This window comes from Mastigoproctus giganteus, chromosome 2 (assembly GCF_048544385.1).
Source record: "Mastigoproctus giganteus isolate SK-2022 chromosome 2, ASM4854438v1, whole genome shotgun sequence".
NCBI classification, from domain to species: domain Eukaryota; kingdom Metazoa; phylum Arthropoda; class Arachnida; order Uropygi; family Thelyphonidae; genus Mastigoproctus; species Mastigoproctus giganteus.
In genome coordinates this window covers 154,129,582-154,151,365 of record NC_143576.1, presented here as the reverse complement: position 1 = coordinate 154,151,365, position 21,784 = coordinate 154,129,582, and the positions used below count along the sequence as shown (strand labels likewise).

General features: G+C 38.3%; 1 protein-coding gene across 2 annotated transcripts in view; it reads right to left on the bottom strand.

The window, feature by feature from the left end:
• The window catches only part of LOC150089673 (uncharacterized), a 389,737-nt gene that overhangs the window by 169,686 nt on the left and 198,267 nt on the right, over positions 1-21,784 (bottom strand). For both annotated transcript variants that reach the window (XM_090389589.1, XM_090389590.1), the window contains 2 exons: positions 14,841-14,894; positions 14,642-14,700 (listed from right to left, as the gene is read on the bottom strand). In XM_090389589.1, the coding sequence (XP_090245715.1) occupies positions 14,642-14,700; positions 14,841-14,894 (113 nt within the window). The remainder of the gene's footprint in view (positions 1-14,641; positions 14,701-14,840; positions 14,895-21,784) is intronic.

Sequence of the window (21,784 nt, the reverse complement as noted above, 5' to 3'; positions counted from 1 at the left end):
GCTGAGCTTCTTCAGAGAGAGACCTAGACAGACTTCAAGAATGGTCAGAAAAATGGCAACTATGCTTTAATCCAACAAAGTGTAAGGTATTACACCTGGGAAACAGTAATCCCAAAAATAACTTATTCACTTGGTGGAGTTCGACTAAACCCAGTACTGGAGGAAAGGGACTTGGGTGTTAAGATACAGTCAGACATGAAATTCTCTGAGCATTGCAAACAGGTTGCAAGGAAGGCCCATGGTGTCCTATCAATGATCTATCGAACATTTGCAAGTAGAGATAGGGACGTGATAATCCCATTATATAAGGTTTTTGTTAGACCACACTTGGAATACTGTGTTCAAGTATGGAGACTGCACGTAAAGAAAGACAGAGCTTCTTGAAAGGGTGCAAAGATGGGTAACTCGGCTGGTGAGATCGGCAAAAAGGCGACCTAATGAAGAAAGACTTCGAACATGTGGGTTGCAGAGTTGTTTTTTTTTTTATGTGAACCCCAAACACGAGAGGTAGTAGAACCTATAGTACTTAGTACCATGCTTGGGTTTGAAGTTAAGAAGACGAAAGAAGATATTTGTTGACATTGGACTTGAACTTCTGTAGATTGTAATTTTCAGGAAATACGTATGAAGGAAGATTGTTCCAGAAAACGGCAGTTGAATGAATAAATGAGGAAGATGAAAAGTTGGTTCTGTGGGTTTGAAGTTGGACAGTAAATGGATGTTGGCTAGTGGTGGCACGTGTTCAGACTGTTTTGAAAGAGAGAGCAGGAATTATAGAAGCCAATTCAGATGTGGGAACAATATTACATGGCAGGGCGGATTTGCGATTTATACAGAGTGAGCAGCTGTTTGGAAGAAAAGTAACGCCGAGAGCGAAAGAGAAAACCAAGTTTTTTAGATGCAGAGGAAGCAATATTTGTAATGTGCTTGTGCCAAGAGAGATTAGAAGTCACGGTAATCTCCAAAAGAGCTACATCATTTTGCCTAGAAATCAGAATGTCACTAAAGATAAGCATAGGAGCAGAAGAATCCCTTTTGCGAGATATAAGACAAGACTGAGTTTTAGAAGGTTTGAAATCAACTAAGTTGTCTTTGCCCCACTGGAGAATGACCTGAAGATCGGCATTTAAGGAATTGGTAGCAGATTTTTGAGAAGTTGAAGCTGATTGAGCAGGACAAGGTTTCTCAAAATGGAAAGTTGAATGCAATGTGCTATCATCGGCAAAACTATGGATAGGATTTCCAGTCAATGGAAGAAGGTCATTGATATACAAGAGGAAAAGAGTGGGGGAAAGAACTGAACCTTGGGGGACACCGGCATTAGTGGAGAAGTTAGAAGACAGAGAGCCATCTACCATCACCCTCAGTGAGCGATCAGAGAGAAAACTGGATAACCAATTACTAAAAACAGTTGGCAAACCATAAGATGGAAGCTTGTTTAGAAGACCTTTATGCCAAACACGATCAAAAGCCTTTGAGATATCAAGAGCAACTACTTGTGTTTCACCGAACCTTTCCATTGAATTAGTCCATAAATGGGTAACATAAGCCAGAATATCTCCAGTGGATCGACACTGACGGAATCCATACTGGTGATGGTTGATCAGACGGAAGGTTTCTAGGTAGTTTAAGATTTGGCGGTTAATTGATTTCTCCATTACTTTAGAAAGAGTAGAAGTAATTACAATGGAACGATAATTGGATGGGAGGGATTTGTAACCCTTTTTAGGAACTGGCTGGATATGAGCAAATTTCCAAGCAGAAGGAAAAACACCTTTGGAATAAGAAAGCGAAAAAAGGCGGCAAAGAATAGGAGTAAGTTCAGGAGCACAGGTGTTGAGAACAAGTGGAGAAATACCATCAGGACCTGGAGCTTTCTTAGCATCAAGATACATCAAAATCCTTCTGATATCCTTTTGAAGGAAGACCACAGGAGGCATTGAATGGAGCGTGTTGGGAATGGTGGGAGGTGTTTTACCAAGGTCATTAATACATGAGCTGGAAGAAAAATGGGATGCTAGCAGGTCAGCTTTATCCTTGGCTGAAGTGGCAACAGAACCATCTGGTTTGGACAGAGGTGGGAGCAAAGATGGGCAAAAGTTGTGGCCAATAGCTTTGGCAAGAGACCAGAATGCTCGGCTACCATTAGGGCAAGAAGCAAGTTTTCTACTCTTAGCCTGTTCAAACTCTAGTTTGGACTGATTAATAACTGCTTTACAACTGTTACGAGCTTTGTTGTAGATAGAAAATGAAACTGAAGAATTAGAAACAAGCCAATTACGATATGCAACATCCTTCTCTTGGACAGCCTTAGCACATTTATTGGAAAACCAAGGTTTAGATAAAGGACGAGATTTTAAAGTGGAGTGTGAGATAAAGGATTCCATTCCTGCAAGAATAATTTCACTGACATGATCTGAGCAAACGTTGACACTAGAAGTTTTGAAACAGTAATCCAACCAAGGAAAAGAAGAAAAGAAGTCTCGCAAGTCATCCCATTTTGCATTCTTGTAATGCCAAACAACACGTGGTTGGGAATAGCCATGAGATAAAGGTTCCATTGGAGAAGAGACAATCACCAAGTTGTGATCTGAAGTGCCTAGAGGACCTCTCACTTTGACCGTGTACTTAGAAGGGTTGTTTGTGAGAAAAAGATCAAGCGTATTGGCTGTATGATTAGGATTGTCCGGTATTCTTGTAGGTAAATGAACAATCTGTGCTAGGTCATTAGTAATTGCAAAAGCCTCAGCATCTCGACCTGATGGGTCGGTGTGACTAGAAAACAGAAGCCAGCTGGAGTTGTGAACATTAAAATCACCAAGGAAAATTACTTCACTGTTAGGAAAGTTGGACTGGAGAAAGTCAAGTTGCAAAGAGAGGAAGTCAAAGAGCTCCAAGTGATTAGTGGAGTTGGGAGAACGGTAGAGACAACAGATGAATTTGACGCAATGAGGTAGAGATATTTTAAGCCAGAGAAGATCAAAGAGAGGAGATTCCAAATTGCCAAGTCTCTGACAGGGAATATCAGAATGGACATATGCACAAGTACCACCTTTGAGGCAAAAGGAATCATACAGCGAATAATTTGGGCATCTGAGATGAGCAGTAGATGAATCAACCGATAACTGAGATTCTGTCAGAAAAAGTACATGGGGTTTGGCAGACTGCAAGTGGAAATGGACATCGTTGAGATTAGAACTGAGACCACGTATATTTGTGAAATGAATTAGGAAGTCCTTGGGAGGTTTAGATCTTTTCGCAGATAAGCTTGCTCTATTAGTTTGACAATTCATGGTGTATTCAATAGTAAGAAAAATAGGTGGGACATGCTGTATGAAGTAATGAAATTTTTTGGATATGACGTACAGTAATACCCCGACTTACGCTACCCCGACTTACGCGAACTCGGAGTTACGCGGTTCTTGATTTTTTTTCGTTTGGCAACGCTGCCGCCCACTATCTTCAAGGTCGTTTTTCATATGTTATCGATATACGGTGCGACGGCGGAGAATGAGAGCGAAAGATGAACAAAATTTAACTTTGTTGCTTTTATATTTTTTATATCAGTGAAGGGGAAACACAATTTCACCATAATAACGTAAAAACCAACACAATTCCAGCTATCGGTATAATTGCAAATGCAATTAGATCGAGTTTACTACCAGTTTATAACAGATTTCACTAGCAGAAACGCAACTGGATTTTTATTATTTTATGGTAGTAACCCCTAGAAATGTGAGGTGTTAATAGCGTATCTCTGCCTTTATGGTGTTGTTTATTCAGTTGCTACATGTGCGCAGCTTTGTTTATGCGTATCAAGCGTGCCTCCTCATTTTGTAATTGTGCTTTATTCCCTAAAAATAGTAAAATACTTAATTAAAAGGTGTGAAAAGGAAGCGTCCCGGTGAAGACACTGCAGATTCAGAGAGAAAAAGAAAAGCAATTATCGATAAACAGAGGCGGACTGGGTCAAAAATTCTTACCCGGGAAAATTTATAGTGGCCTCATACTATGGTTTATGGCCAAAATCACACTGGCCCACCGGGGTTTCCCCGGTAAGGCTTATGGCCAGTCCACCTCTGTCGATAGAGAAAAAATATGAAATTGTGAAACGCTTTGAGCGAAATGAAAGACCATGTGATATTGCACGTGCTACAGGCCTAAATGAAGCAACGGCGAAAAGCACATGACAATTGCAAACTTGACAGGTTGAAAATTGAAAAGATCTCAATTGTAAAGGGCTTAAAAATTTTAGAAAACATAGACTCCAATGAAGAACGCGTTATAGCTACAAAGCAAGGAATAAAAAAATTATTAGCTTGCTACGAAGAAATTCTGCGTGAAAAAAAGAACGCGCTGTGTCGTCAGACGAATTTGTTAGATTTTATGAAGCCATCGACATCGAAATAACTTTTTTACGTAAGTCATTTGTTTTTTTTTAATACATATTTTGTATTAATATGTATAAAGAACTGCAATTTTATTAATATTTTTCTTCTAAACTAGTGTTTTTGTGAGTCCTTGGTCCCAATTAAGCAAAATTTATATGTATTTATATGCAAAGTTGTACCCCGACTTACGCGAATTCGACTTACGCGATTTTCGTCGGACCCACCTATCGCGTAACTTCGGGGTATTACTGTACATGTGGTAAGAATATACCCAGATCCTTGACATAACGTGGCCTCGACAATGCTCCCCGCATACACACTACTCGGACTCCCTCCAGTCACTATCTGGCAAAGTAGAGGTAGCAAGGTTATACACTAGCTGATCCGGAAGCTTTCTAGAGAGTTACCAATAGGTTCAGTCCGGTGTACTAACTAGCGGCCGGCCTGCGAACACCGTTTTAGAGCTGTACCCTCGAAATGTAAGGAATATTGGATCTCGCCACAACGTTCATCGTAAACCCAAAAGTCATCAATCATACTGCATGATTGAAGAGATAGGGAAGGGTTGAACGGAAATTAGCTCTAGAGACTAAACATGGGTTCCACCACTTCAAGCCTTCAATAAGCAAAGTGGTGGTATTTCACCGGTTGATGAGAGTCATCTACCACCTAGTACTGCCTGGTAACATAGAGGGGCGGCGTTCCTCCATGTGGTGTGGGCGCCACACCTCGAACCCTGCTTACGTTGGTTCACACCTGGGTGGTCACCCACCATGAACTTGTGCATGGAGGTTATACCCACGATTACTAGCAGTCCCACCATCGTGAAGGTGCAAGCAGAGGATTTGGCTGTCACAGACCGTCCGGACTTCGCCGAAATTGGGTCCACTTGACTTGAGTGTCACCCGAATATCAGTTCCATCAGCGTTTTAGACTCCCAGGTAGCAAGTACAGCTTGTCTGGCATATCTGAGAGAATGTCTGTGACAACCTCAAGGACCATAGTCTCCTCTATGTTGTCTAGTTTGGAAACTAGACAACTTAGAGGAGATTTGATTGAGGCGTTTAAGGCTCTGAGAGGCATCAGTAAAATGAATGAAGACGAAATTTTCAAGATTATAAATGATGCTAGAACTAGGGAACATAAATTCAAGTTACCGGGGGAGATGTTTAGATTGGACTGCAGGAAGTTTTATTTTAGCCAGCGAGTTAGAGTTATAAATTACTGGAATAAGTTGCCTACATGGGTGGTAGAGGCTGACAATTTGGGGAAATTCAAAGGTCATCTGGATAGTACCTTCGGGTGAGGGAAACGCATAGAATGATAGGTTTAATTTCCTTTTCTTTTGTTAATTATTAGGGTTTTCTTTTTTTTTTTTGCTGGTGCAGCATAAGCCACAGGCTTTCTTGCACCATGCGGCCATTACTAATACTAATATGTTGGATTAATACAGTACCATACTGAAAAAATTCAGTGAGCCAGGTCAGAATGTGTATATGTCTGCAATTCTGCCCAGACATGATAGGAAGGATTATATGTTGCATGCTTTGAGGATTAATTCACTACTTAAGGGGTCTGCAAGGCCCCAAGGGAAATTTTTATCAGTGTGGCTTGCACTTGTAGGCGGAAGCAATTTTGTAGAGATTGTATTCATATGAACAAAGGTTGTGTAAGGGTTATTGCCAGTATCATTAAGGATACCTTAAGGCAGTGTTTCTCAACCTGTGTACCGCGAGTATGCTTCAGGTGTGCCGCAGAAAATGGAAATAAAAAAAAAAATAATAAATTCTAGTTTTATAATAAAAATTAATTCAAATAAAAAATTTGTTTATTTACGCTGCACCGATCCCAGCCCCTTCTGGGATTCGACCCCAGATGTCAATGTGACATCACACTTTGATTCCTAGTACTAGATCTGTTCACCTTTAATCCTTTATTCACCTTTTGATTCCTAAAAGTAGATCTGTTCACCTTTATTTGGCCATTCTTATCACTTCAGGGTCTCTCCCAGGCACCCTGCAGATGTATATAAGCGCAACTTGTAAGCAGCATAATAAGAAATCTCCTTTGTTTTAAAAGGATTTTTTGTTCTTTTATATCTCTAAAACCTCATGTTCAGTTAATTTGTATAGAACAGGTATTTTAAATTAACTGTAATAGTACATTCTAGAATGTAACTAATTTTTTTTAGAAATTATTAGCGATGGACAAATTTTTAGTGAAAGGAAATCAGAAGAGGCAAATTGATAACGAGCTTGGAGCAAATGACAAAAACGAGCAACCATCAAAGTAAAAAAAGAAGAAAGCATGTTGTTATAAATATGATGATGATTATTTGCTGATGGGATTTTCATATAATGGTACCCAAGATTGTCCTCTACCTTTATGTGTGGGAAGTGGTTTAAAATTGTCGAATGAATCAATGGTGCCAAGTAAATTGCAGCGTTATTTTTCTGTGAAACACGAGAATATATCATCCAAAACTCTGGAGTATTTTAAGACTGCTGGCCTCTACTAGAAAACAGGGTACAGAATTTTATAATATGGCTAAAATATCTGAAAAGTGCAAGAAGCCAGCTATTTAGTAGCCAAACTGGTGGGAAAAAAAAGAAATCTCACTTGATTGCAGAAAGTCTGATTTTACCAGCATGTCGGGTAATCGTAAAATGTATTTTGAGAGAAGCTGGGAAAAAAATAATGACAGTACCACTTTTGAACAGCACAATTAGCAGGCATATAAAAGAAATGCCTGATGATATTGAAGAACAAGTTGTTAGAAATATTAATAATTTTGGGTGACTGTTTGCGTTGCAAGTAGACAATTCTACAGATATTAGCAGGAAAGCCCAATTAATAGCATTTTTCAGGTTTATTGAAAATGACACAATTATTATTATTATTATGTTTTTGTTGTTGTTGTGACGAACTCAATGAAAGAACAACCAGGAAAGATATTTTCGAAGTAATGAATAATTATTTAAAAAAGTGTGGTTATTATGGATGCCGTGTGTTAGTATTTGTACTAACAGTGCTCCCATGATGACAGGAGCTTAGGAGATTTGTAAACTTAGTTTTAGACACAGAAGTTCTAGTAGCGAAGACAGTCGTACCCGATTTAAAACTTGTACTTGATCAAACAGTTAAAATGGTCAATTATATCAAAACTAGAACACAAAAAATATGTATTTTCAGAAAATTAAGCGAGGAACTGAAGTCTGCATCATTTTTCTTTAAGAATGCATGATGAGGTTTGGTGGCTATTAAAAGGAAATGTACTCATGTGTATGGACGAGTTGCATGAGGAAATGCTGATATTTTTTTCACTGGAGCAATCAAAATTTTGTGATTATTTAAGTGATGAAAGTTGGTGCTGTAAATTAGTTTTTTTAGCAGATTTATTCGCGCAGCTTAATGAATTAAATATCAGCACCCAAGGCCCATAGGAAAATTTACTCACTTACTGACAAGTTGTTTGCCTTTAAAGAAAAGTTGAGTATATGGAAAAATATGCAAATGAAAAAAATTTAAATGTTTCCCTTGACTGACTGCAAAATGAATTGTACTAAAATAATTAATGTAATAAGTGAAACATTAGAGCTGTTAAAGATAAAAATTGAGTATTACTTTCCATCCCTTGATACCAAAAAATATTTGTGGGTAAGAGACCCATTTGCAACAAGAAACCTTCCGATGTTAGAACTTAATCTGCAAGAGGAAGAATTGGGTGAGATCCATAGTGACCAGTCGCTGGAAATTCACTATAATAGCATTAATATTAGCAAATTAACATACAGTATTAGCAAATTTCAAAATGAATATCCATGAATTTCAGAAAAGGCAATTAGAATTTTTTGCCATTTCCACTTCCTACTGCGAAACAGGGTTTTCCGCTTTAAACAAGATTAAATAGAGAGAGACTAAAGTTGGTAGAAGAGCTGAGAGTAACCCTATCCACAATAAATCCCCATATTAAAAAAAATCTGTGCACCTCCCATCAAACCAAACTGTCTCACTGATTAAAATGTTATAATTGCATATTTGTGTGTTTTTATATTTAAATATGTTAATTTTTTACATATTTACTTTTAAATTTCATGCAATTCATGTATGTTCAGAAAAGAATAGTGAAAGCATTTAAAACAAATAATAAGTGTATTATTAAACATACCCAACAGAAATTACTTACAGTTTGTGAATATATGTATATACAGGGTGTCTCAAAAATATTGGTACAAACGTTTAGGGAAGGTAGATAACATCTAAAGGAATGCGAATCGCATAGGAACCCATAACCAGAAACGTCACAGTAATAGTAGCAGAGGCACAAGAAGCAGAAATGACACAAGACAGTAATTAGTGGCAAACATTTATTTGATATTATTTATTTAATATTAAGGAGTTGGATGCATTTCATGATGTTACAACAGATGCTCAAAGGTTCCACCATGAGATGCGATGCATGCATGACACCGATTCAGCATGGATTGGCAGACACAGTCGAACACACCTGGAGTTTCTTTGACAGTAGCAGCAGCGCAGACGAGTCTCGCCACGAGATCCATTTCCGTCTCCACAGGCAATTCATACACGATAGATTTGAGGGTTCCCCCACAGAAAGAAATCAAGGCTCGACAAATCAGGTGAGCGTGGGGGCCAGGCAACGGGTCCACCATGGCCAATCCATCGACGTCCAAAATGCCTATTCAAATGGCCACGAACACACCTTCCATAATGGACAGGCACCCTGTCATGTTGAAACCAAATGTTGCATCTCACATTTGCTGGAACATCGTCAAGTAACCCTGGTAGAACTTGTTCAAGAAAGATCCGATATTTAGCAGAGTTCATGCGGGATGGTAACAGGTATGGGCCGACTAAGCAGTTACCAACCATACCTGCCCACACATTTATTAAGAAGCGATGTTGTGCCACATGGGGGGCCCACACCATGTGGGTTGTCGTGAGCCCACACATGAGCATTGTGCTGATTGAATAAGCCTTCCCGAGTGAAATAAGCCTCATCCGTGAACAAAACATAGGCTGGAAAATTCAAGTCTTGAACGCTTTCTTGGAGAAACACTGCACAAAAGCCACACATGCAGGATGATCTTGGAGGGAGCAGTAACTGAACCCTTTGGAGATGAAAGGGGTGTAAGGAATCGTTGTACCAGACGCGCTGTACACTGCAACGAGACACTCCTAAGGCAGAGGCAACGGCACGTGTGCTGGTAGTAGGATTATTCTGGACAGCATTCAACACACTTTCTTCCATGGCGGGAGTTCGCGTCGAAAGTGGTCTGCCCGCACTACTCCTGTTACCTCTAAATGACCCATGATCACACAAATTTTGATGCACACGCGCAAACAAGCGGTGGTCTGGTACATGTCTGTCTGGGAAGTGTTCTCCATAAATTCGTTCAGTGGCTGATCCACTGCCCTTTGCTGATACATACACTAGGTGCATGTCTGCCAGCTCACAGTTCGTATATCGATGCATGCTCTTCGCGCGGCGACTACCACTTGAATGAGTAAACCAGAAATTTTCCCTGTCGCAAACTGATGAACAGCACCATGTACTGACTTACGGTGACATTTCCAGTTATTGGTTCCTATGCGATTCACATTCCTTTATATGTTACCTAACCTCCCCTAAACGTTTGTACCAATATTTTTGAGACACCCTGTATATAAATATTATAAAATATATATTATTTATATGTTGTTGTTGTTGGGTTTTTAGGAGCATTAGCAATAAGGCCATATTGCTCCGGGGATATGCGGTGGTAATTTCCTGACCTTTCTGCATTCTCCGTATTTGGTGGTCAAGGGCTCGAACCCCGGTCTAATCAAGAAGCGTGTGCTATGCACTGCAGCTCCTGCCCACCTGGCTACGGCGGCACCTATATTATTTATAATTTTTATTTATATCTATAGTGTATATATATATATATATATAATAGAGTATAATAGTGATTGTAGTGTGCCGCAAAATTTTAGTGTCTTTAAAAGTGTGTCGCAACAACGAAAAGGGTGAGAAACACTATCTTAAGGTTTCAGGGAAACTGCAAGTTGGGGGGGGGGAAGAAAGTAGTATTGACACATGTTTATCCGATATAGGTCAAGGTAATGTTTGAACACATCTCAAGAATTCTTAGTTGCCACAACAGCCAATGTTGGAAAGATTTTCTGAGGGTGGCAACATTTCATTTGGGTCGGAAGATAAAGCTAGAGAAACAACAAGCCTAAGTAACTTTAAAGGATGTGTCATAATAGTAAACTATAGAAGAATAGTTAGTCTTAACTGTGTCTACAGTAATGTCACAAATGTTGTCAACAAAATGGGCGATTCAAACTCCTGGTTAGAACAACTAATGCTAACATAATAGGACTAACAGAAAGGCAGCAGCACCCAGAAATTGGGATGATGAGTTCCATTATGACATGTATAATATATTTAGGAAAGATAGAAGGGGCAGTGAGGTCATGCTTCTTAACAAAAGCAGCCCGAGCCAAAAAGAGGTTTTGCCAATCATAAGTTTACTCCTGCCGGCATAGAATCTGTGTGGTGTGAGTTAGTTGGAAGCAAAGGTATAATGAGAGTGGGAGTAATCTATAGACCAGATAATTGTGAAGAATATTATGAAAGTATCTACACACAGGTAGATAGGACAGGTAGATGTGAATGTCTTATTACAGGTGACTTCAATCTGCCCCTATCTGATCGGAATAAGTGAGAGAGAAACTCGCCATGTGGAAAAAATTTTTTAAATAAACTAAATGATTATTATTTTTACCAGCATTTTATAGAAAGTATCGAGGGTGAGAATATTCTTCACTTCATCATTACTCATAAATCAGATGACATTACAGGGTTAAAGTACAAAAACCATTGGCAGGTAGTGATCACACAGTAGTTAGTTAGAAGATTAAGAAAAATGTTGCAGTAGTTATAGGCATGGATTTTAATTTCAGAAATGGGAACTATGGCAGTTTAAGATGCTACATGGCAACTATTAATTGGGTGGACTGCAGAGGGAAGGCGAATACATTAGAATCATGGAATACCTTTAAAGCAATAATCACAGTAGCCATGAAAACACATATAAACCATTAAGAAAATAAATATAGCACAAAGATGATGATAGGATGGGTGAATACAGAGCTACCCAGTCTAACAGAGCAGAAAAAGACAGCACGGGAAAAGTCGAAAAGCAATGAAAAGTAAAAGCCTACAACAGCTAAAAGTTGATCTGTAATAGTACCACACAAAAGGTTAGGAAGGCCAAGGTTGAATATAAGAAAAACATTGGCTAAGACAGAAAAGATTGAGGACAAGGAGTTTTTCATGTATGTGAATACAAAGAAGAAAATGAACAGGATTGGACCCTTGTATACTGGGTGTGGGAAAATTTTAGATAACACAGCTGATGTTGCCAATGAATTGAATAGATACTTTGCATCAGTTTTACTGATGGATGACAGTTTACGCTAAGAAAGGCTGTGCAAGGGAGGCTGAGCCATATGCAATTAGTGATTTTAAAATTAGAGACAACAGTTCATTAGAAAAATTTTCAAGCCTAAAGGCGAGTAAAGATCATGGCGTTGATAGCATATACTCAGTAAATTTGAGGGGATAATTGGACTTGAGACAGATTCCTTTGGACTGGAGAAGTGCTGACGTATTGCTGATACATACAGGTGGTTCTAAGAGTAAAATCAATAACTACAGACCTGTTAGTCTGACTTCAGTGGCAGGGAAAATCTTAGAGGTAACTATTAAGGGTGCAATCCAGGAATATTTAGTTAGAAATGGCATTTTGAAGGCCACAGAACTTGGTTTCATTAATGTAAATCATCTTTAACTAACCTGGTAAGCTATTTTTACATAGTTACTCGTGAGCTAGATGTAGGGAACGGTTTCAACAAACAGTTTTTGATTTTAACAAGGCATTTAACTCACCCTCATGAGAGGTTACTGTATAAGCTGAAACATACTGGAATCACTTGAAAGGTTCTAAAATGGATTGCAGGATGGTTCCAGGGCAGAAGGCAGAGACATGTGATTAATGGATATTCCTCAGATTGGTGTAAAGTCAGAAATAGGGTCTCCCAATGATTGGTTCTTGGATGACCATTGTTTCTAATTTTCATAAATGACATTAATGAAGGGATAAAAGGTGTGACATCAAAATTTACAATGTAAATAATCAGAGAGTGGTTAATGATCAGTGGTTAAAGCAGCACTCCTTCAGGATGACTTGAAGGGGCAACTATGTTTTAATGAAAGGTCTAACACTTGGGGAAAAGCAATCCCAAAATAAATTATACATTTGGTGGGTTTGAATTAAAAACAGTAGAGGAAGAAAGAGATCTGGGAATTATAATATATGAGCATATATGAAATTTCTGAGCAATGTAAATAGGCAGCCAGGAAAGCCCATTGTGTTCTATAGACGATTTATCAAACATTATCTTGTAGAGATATGGAAGTCTCACTGTATAAGGCAATTCTAAGATCACATATGAAATACTGTGTTCCAGTATGGAGGCCTCATTTGAAAAAAGACATTGAGCTTCTTGAAATGGTCCAAAGACTGACAACTTGAATGGTGAGAGTGTCAAAAGGGCAAATATATGAGGAAGACTCCAAATATCGATGGGCAGGAGGCAGACTGTTGCAATAAATGGTTATTCCTCAGATTGGGTTGATGTAAGAAGTAGCATTCCCCCAAGGATCACTATTGTTTTTGATTTTCATAAATGATATCAATGAAGGGATAGAGGTGACGTCTAAATTTGCATATGATGTAAAGATTGGTAGAGTAGTTAATGATCACTACCAAGCAGAGCTTCTTCAGAGTGAACTAGATAGGCTTCAGGGATGGTCAGAAAAATTGCAGCTATGCTTTAATCCAGCAAAGTGTAAGGTATTACACCTGTGGAAAAGTAACCTCAAAATAACTTAACACACTTGGTGGAGTTGAACTAAAACCAGTAGTGGAGGAGAGGGGCTTCAGTGTTACAATACAGTCAGACATGAAGTTCTCGAAACATTGTAGACAGGTTGCAAGGAAGGCCCATGGTGTCCTATTGATAATTTATCAAACATTTACTAGTAGAGATAAGGACGTAATAATCCCATTATATAAGGCTATTGTTAGACCACACTTGGAATACTGTATTCAAGTGTGGGGACCACACCTAAAGAAAGACATTGAGCTTCTTGAAATGGTCCAAAAATGTGTAACTTGGCTGGTGAGATTGGCAAAAGGGCGTCAAGATGAGGAAAGGCTTTGAATATGTGAGTTGCAGAGCTTGGAAACTAGGGAACTTAGAGGAGATTGATTGAGGTTGAGAGGCATAGGTAAAATGAATGAGGACAAAATTTTCATGGTTATAAATGGTTCTAGAACTAGGGGCCATAAATTCAAGTTACGGGGGTGATGTTTAGACTGGATTTTAGGAAGTTATTTTAGCCAGTGATTTTATTATTTTCTTTTTAAATTTTCTTCTTGTTTTTTTTTTTTTTTTGGCTGATGCAGCATAAGCCATAGGCTTCCTTGCATCATGTGGCCATTGCTAATACTATGTAAGTTACAGAGCTTGCAACCAGGCACCTGTAAGGTAACCTGGTTGAGGGATTAAGGCTCTAAGAGGGGTTAGTAAAATGAACAAAGTTGGAATTTTCACTGTTATAGACAATTCCAGAACTTGGGGGTAAAAATTCAAATTAAAGGGGAAGAGGTTTACACTACATTGTACCAAGTTTTGTTTTAGCCAGTGAGTTGATTTCTGGAGCAGGTTGCCTTCACAGATAGTTGAGGCTGATAGTTTGAAGAAATTCAAAGGTCAATTAGATTGTAACCTACATGACGAAGGAAGCACATAATTTGTATTTTCTTCTCTGCAGAGTTCTCTCCCCCCTTGGCTGGTGCTGCAAAAGCTTGTGGTTTCCTTACATTACATGGTAAATACTAATGATTTCCATATCATGTAACTTAGAATTATTAAATTATTATTTAATAATAATTCTTCTTATTAAATTTAATTAATTCTTATTCTATAATAATTCTAAGAATTATTAAATTAATATATTGATTACTTTAAATCTCCCATGAATTGGCACTGGTCCAACCCCACAATTGCCAGATCTCAGGTGCCCAACTACACTAGATTTAAAAATAAATCATTAAGAATTTTTAAAAAATAAAATTATTCAAAAGGATTTTCCAAATAAAAATTCTCACTACCTTGATAGTCTCCAACAGGGGAAAGCTGTCTATTTTGTGGTGAGTTTTTTCCTACCAACCTGAAAAATAGAATATTTAAAATTAAATAATAAATTAAAACATAAAATACTTGAAATTCACAACAAAGTCACACTTTTAAGCTTAAAAATAAGTTTTTGCTTATTATTTCCTATCTAAAACAAAAGATTAATTTTCTTACCTTTTGGCATTTGATGCTTGAGTTTTACATTCATTTACACATTTTGAGAGTTGTCTGAAGGGAGGAAGAGAGAAAAAAAAAATACTGATTAACATATCATAGTGATTTCCTAAACAGTAAAAATAATTCTGAAGTAAATCACTTGGAAAAATTCTTTCTATATTACATTTACTGCTTCAATAGTCTTTGATTTTATAATCAAGAAAAATTAGTCTTCATTAGTATCACCCACATAATTTCAAGTTTCAATAATGAAGTACAATGCAATCAAGCAGTTTTATGCACATGGAAACTTTCAAAGTTCTACAGACACAGAATTTTTTTTAATCTTTTCTAGATAACATCCATTAAATTCAAACAGCATTCCCATATGACTTAATATAGAGTGATTATAACTGAAGTTTACTTATTCCAAAGCATCTGCCGAGAGAATTAGCTATCAACTTGTAAAAAATGTTTACCTTTGGTATGCCTGTTATGGAAACAATAATTATGGGGAGGGGAAATGGGGAAAAATGATCATTTGCATGAGCAGTGCAGACAGGCTGCCAGAGCAGGTCATGGGGTATTGTCAATGATATATAGGAATTTTTCTGGTAGGGTAAAGGGGATGATTATCCCTTTGTATAAGGCAACGATCAGGCCATATTTTGAGTACTACATACAGGTCTGGAAACCTCATTTTAGGAAGGATGTAGAGTTGCTTGAGCAAGTAGAGAGAAGGGCAACAAGATTGGTGAGGGAAATGAAGGGGTGGTCTTACAAAGATAGGCTTAAGTTCTGCAAACTGCAGCATCTGGAGACTAGGCTCCAAATGCTGCAGTTTGCAGCATCTGGAGGTGATCTGATTGAGATGTATAAGGCCTTGAATAGGTTTAGCAGGCTCAATTCTGATGGGATTCTTCGTCCTGCTCAGATTACGAACCTGAGAGGGCATAAATTCAAATTGAAGAAACAGTTGTAGAACAGATGTGCAGAAATTTGCTTTTAGCCAGTGAGTTGTTGATTGCCAGACAAACTTCCAACTGTCGTAGAAGTTGATAGCTTAAATAAATTCAAGGAGGAACTGGACAAACGTTTGGAGGGAATGGATGTATGCTAATGCTAAATGAGATTTGCATTAGTATAAAGGTGGATGAGTGGTTAGGTTTTCATTTTCTTGGCAGCACAATGACAACAATGGCAACCGTGCTGCACATTCCTCGTGGTTATAGCTTGCAACTTATTTGTAGTATACCAATGTTTTGATACCTGTAGACATATTCAATCATTATCATGCTATTGTTTGTATATTTGGAAATGTTAATTCTTGTTCTCTGATGATTACAGAGTATGATAAGGATTTATTGCCTATATAAAGTCAAAAGATGCATGTTACTAGGTCATGATCCATCAGAATAGCTTTTGGCACGAGGCACTGTTTTATCCTATATTGTACTGTATAAGAAGGTTAAAGTCCTTCCATGCATTTCATAATTTTAACATTCATCTAAGGAATATTTGTCATTGTGTGAGAATGTGTTAGAACGACTTCTGTTTGTGGTTATTGTGAACTAGTTCTACAATTTAAGTCTCAGTTTAATGCTGAACAGCTTATTGGCTGTTTGCTTTTGCTGTATGTGTTGCCACTGGACTCTGCTTAGCATGTTCACTGCAACATAAGAGGGACATTCGATAAATTATCTACCTACCTATGAAGGAAATGAGACAGAGGCAAAAATCTGGCTTTAGTTTTCAATGTAACTCCCCTGAACTTCAAATACATTTGTTCCAATTTTTTGGAAATGAGGAAATACCAGAGAAATAAAATTCTTTATCCTGTCCATCAAAGAATGCAGAAACGGCAGACTTCAGTTCATTATCATCAGCAAAACAACATCCACATATGTTTTTTCCTTGAGGTTTCGAAACAGGAAATAGTCACTGGGGGCCAAATCTGAACTGTACGGTGGATGGGTAAGTTCTGTAAAGTCAGTCTCTCAAAGCAGCAGCAACAGCATGTGATCTGTGCATTGTGAACAAGCAGCATACCTCTGAAATCCAGCTCAGGATCCTGGGTGTGCCAAACCCATACTCACCAGATATTAGCCACTGGGATAAATGGTAGTGATGCATATACTCTCCAGTGACTACCTGCTTGTGTTCCAAGTAGTGAATATACAAAATTCCCTCAGCATCCCAAAAAATGGTGGCCATAATCTTGCCAGCTGAAGGTTGTGTCCAAAATTTTTTGGGTAGGGAAGAATCCCCCTGTGCTTCCATTACACTAATGCTTGATTGGTCTCAGGATCCCAGTGATGAACCCATGTTTCATCACCTGTAACAATTCTGGAGATGAAAGTTTCAGGATCCCTTCCATAAAGTTCTGAATTATACACAACACTGTACTCTGAATTACTTCTGCACAGGGTCAGAAATCTGGGGACCTACCTTGCCTCATAGGCCTGAGATGCATGTTCCCAGGAAAACCATGTTTCCTGTTAACATGCATCTCAGGCTTGTGAGGTTGCTGGAACTGATACTCAGCAGGAACCTTGTGTCCGCTTGACTTCTTCCGGCAATTCGGGGAGTTTTTATTAGGTCACTGATATCAGGGGCATTAAGTCGTCCTGTAATTAGTCTGGTCAGTGCAAGAAGGTTAACTGCCACAATTCACTGTTTTCATGGCATGACTTCGAGATTGATGTAGAGTTGGGCCCTAGAAATAGTGTATTGGTTGCCAGTCCACCAGTTGAGCCAATGCATAATCTCATGTGCACAAACTGAAGTCAACGAATAAACCACAAGAAAATAACAGATAAAACCATGTTCCAAGACTATAAACAAAAGCCAAGCATCACTGCAAAGCATTCAATCAGTGTGCCAATACTGAGTAGTTGTTAATTTCATGTGCATTTATGTTTACAGCACTCGTTAGTTGACCACTTAAGAATGACCATTCATATGCATTGCAGCACATTACTCCTACTGCTGTTTTACGTTTATATGCATAAAGGCAGGGAACATGTCAAATTATATATTAGGACAGCTAAAATGTAATGCCACTCAGTTCATAACCTCAGCACTAGGTAATGTAGCAAGTTACAACTAGATTCTCCATTGTAAGTTGTTTATTTACAAGCTACAGTGTTTTAAATGGAAGCAACTTTGAACATGCAGTTCAAACAACCTGCAATTATTCAATTTCTAACTGCTGAGAATTATCCACACTAAGTTTTTGTAAAACAAACAGAACTACAACCAATTCAGTCCAGTACACTGAAACATTGGGCAAGTGGGGGGGAAAAATAGTAAGACCTAGCAATACAGCACTGTTGCTTCAACAACAATGCATAATCTCATGGAAACCATGCAACAGTGGCAAGAATTTAATCACTGAGATTGGAAGTTGTCACATCCACATACCTCAGAGTTAACTCCAGGGGTCTTCTATTGCTCCCAAATTTTAAAGAACATCTCGAAGCCAATGGAAATGACCCTGATGAATTCACAGCATCCATGAATAAAATGATTGGCCTCTCAACCAAAAATAATTTTTTTTCAATAGCATAAAAAAACTTAAGCACTACACGAAACAAGTTAGACAAAACATACGTAGAAAAATGATAAATCAAATTAGACTTTTTTTATTTTTGTTTACAAGTACTTTTTTTTTTCCGGCGATGATTACTTTTCAGTCTATCCTTGTATTATACCTTTGTTTTTTCTGGTTCTTTTGAAGTGTATTTGTGAATGATGCATTGCTGTTTTGGCTGCTTTCGTTGCTAATTTCTTTCCTGGCATTTAAATAAGCTGGATACCAGCATATTTCAATACTGTTTGCCACTTATTACATCTACTGCACCAAACAGTTGCCAGATGTGGTGCAGTTTTAAGTAGCTCTTCGAAATGAAGAGCTACTTAAAACTGCATTTCCTAGGAACATGCTGTGTTTAATTTCTTCTGTATATTCAGAAAAATCTGAATGTCCTAACTTGACTGTATGAAATTCTCTTTTAGCCCTGACTTGAACCCTTTCCCAACATTCACTACATCTGAGTGAATTGGCTTGAGTAGAATTTTCTTCTTTAATCGAAGCATTATGACTATCTGAGATTCCTTTATCTCCCTATGCTTCAAATGAAGAAGAAAATTCTACTCAAGCCAAATCACTCATATGTAATGAATGTGGCAAAAGGTTCAAGTCAGAAAATGAAATGGAATTTCATAAGAGTCCATATATACCATGCAGATTCTATATATTTTTTACCGATATAATGTTAATATTAGTAGGCAACAGATATGCCTAATTAGTAATGATCCAGGGAGCAAACTTATACACTTCAGCTAAACAAACAAAAAAAAATAAAAATAAATAACCACTCACCTATTGGAAAGAGTGCAGAGAAGAACATGATTAGTGAAGAGGAAAGGAGGGTACTCTTACCAAATACTTCAGTTCTGCAAATTGTAGCATCTGGAAAGTAGGCACTGATGAGATCTGATTGAGGGATTTAAGGCTTTGAATAGATTGAGTAAGCTAAATGTTGATAGCATCCTTACTCTTGCTCAGACAACACATATAACTTGACAAATTTAAACTGAAGAAGGATGGTTGCAGAAGAGATGTGTAGAAATTTCCTTTAACCAGAGGGTAACTGATGGTTGGAACAAACTTCCATATGGTATTGTAGGAGTGAGTGGTTTGAACAGGTTTAAGGAGAAATTAATTAGAATAACTGCTAGCTTGGGGGGAGACAAAGACTAATGGATTAACAGTAGCCACTGGCAGAGGTGAAAGAGATTCTTGCACTGCTTCTATTGGAATGAGCAGAAGCCTGAAAAACAAGATGCAGGATATTTCAGAGACTGCTGGAAGTCATTGCGGTACAAGTAAACACATGGGTTGTGTTAGGGTAGCTAAGAATAGAAACAGGTGCATGTATACTTGCGTGTACACTAATTCTAGGAGTTTAGTAAATAAATTTGATGAATTTGAGGTATTACTCAAAACATCAAAGGCAGATATTGTTGGGATATCAGAGACGTGGTGTCACACAGATATAAGGAATGCAGAACTGGAATTTGGGGAGTACAACGTCTACAGAAAGGATAGACAGGATAGGAAGGGAGGAGGGGTTATGCTATTAGTTAAAAAACACATAAAATCCAAGGAAGTGAAGCCAGTTGACATCGCTGGACAGTGCAGTGTTGAGTCAGTTTGGTGTGACATAAGCATAGGTAAATCAAAATTGAGAGTAGGAGTGTGCTATAGGCCTAATGACTCTGATGAGTATAATAAGATACTGTACAGGGAAATAGAATGGGCCAGTAAATCAGAGAGTCTTATAATGGGGGATTTTAATTTCCCAGATATTGACTGGAATTTGTGGGTTGGTCACTCACACACTAGCAAGGCTTTTGTGGATTTATTGGATGATTGTTTTCTACACCAGCATGTTCGGGAGGCAACTAGAGGGAGTAATACTCTTGATCTGATTATCAGTAGTGATTCTTCATGCATTAGGAATCTGCAGATAAATGAACCACTGGGTGGCAGTGATCACAGTGTGCTGAAGTGAGATTTACTCAAGGAGGTAACTACCATCAGAGGTAAAGGGAAGGGTTTTTGCTTTCGTAAAGGCGACTATGATGGTCTGAGACAGTATTTAAATTCTATACAGTGGGACCAACTGATGATGTTACCAACAGCAAATTCAAAATGGGAAGCATTCAAGGAACTAATCTTGGAAGCTACCAGGCTTTACATACCAACCAAGAAATATTGTTCAGGGTTCAGGCCTAAATGGTTGTCAGATGAACTAATGAGACATATGGCAGAGAAGAAAAATGCATGGGATACATACAAATTAATGGGTGACGTGGAAGCCTATGATAGATATAAGTTGGTCTGTAACCAAGTCACAAAGGAGATTAGGCAGGCAAAGGCAGATTATGAGAAATCCTTGGCAAAGGATGCAAAGAAAAACAGAAAAGAGTTCTTTACCTATTTAAACTCAAAAAGGAAAGGGATGAATCAGATTGGTCCACTGGATGTTGATGGTTCAACAGTTGAGGATCCAGCTCAGGTGGCTAACAATCTAAACGAGTATTTTGCATCTACATTCACACATGAGGAGTTATTCAGGAAGGGGAATGTCGTAGGTGAAGTAAACATTGGCAGTGAGCCAGATGATTTTCTAATAACTGAGAGGAAAGTGGAGGAGAAATTGTTGAGGATAAACATAAAAAAGGCACCCGGGGTGGATGGGATCTATCCACTTATATTAAAGGAGGCAGCAAAGGAAGTAAGCAAACCCCTAGCCATAATTATGAGAGCTTCTTTGGACTCAGGGGAGGTACCCATGGACTGGAGATGTGCAAATGTAACCCCAATTCACAAAGGAGGATCAAAGGCTGACACAAGTAATTATAGACCTGTTAGTTTAACTTCGGTTCCAGGAAAATTAATGGAGGCACTGGTTAAAGAAGCACTGCAGGATCATCTGGACAAGAATTCAGTTATAGCCCAGACACAGCATGGGTTTGTTAAGGGCAGGTCTTGTCTGACCAATTTGATTGGATACTATGATGTAGTCACAAAAGAACTGGATGCAGGGAATAACTTTGATATTATATATTTGGATCTTAGAAAGGCTTTTGATACTGTTGCGCATGGAAGACTGCTGCACAAATTGGAGAAGTGTGGCTTTCGAGGCAAATTGCTGCTATGGATAAAGGGATGGTTGAGTGGCAGAAGACAGAGAGTGGTAATCAATGGACACTGCTCAACATGGACTAATGTTATTAGTGGAGTTCCTCAGGGTTCAGTGTTGGGTCCATTGTTGTTTTCTGTATTTATAAATGATATTGATGATGGTGTATCAGGCTTAATGTCCAAGTTTGCAGACGATACAAAGGTTGGCAGGGTTGTTAAGGACACTACTGATACTATGCTGCTGCAA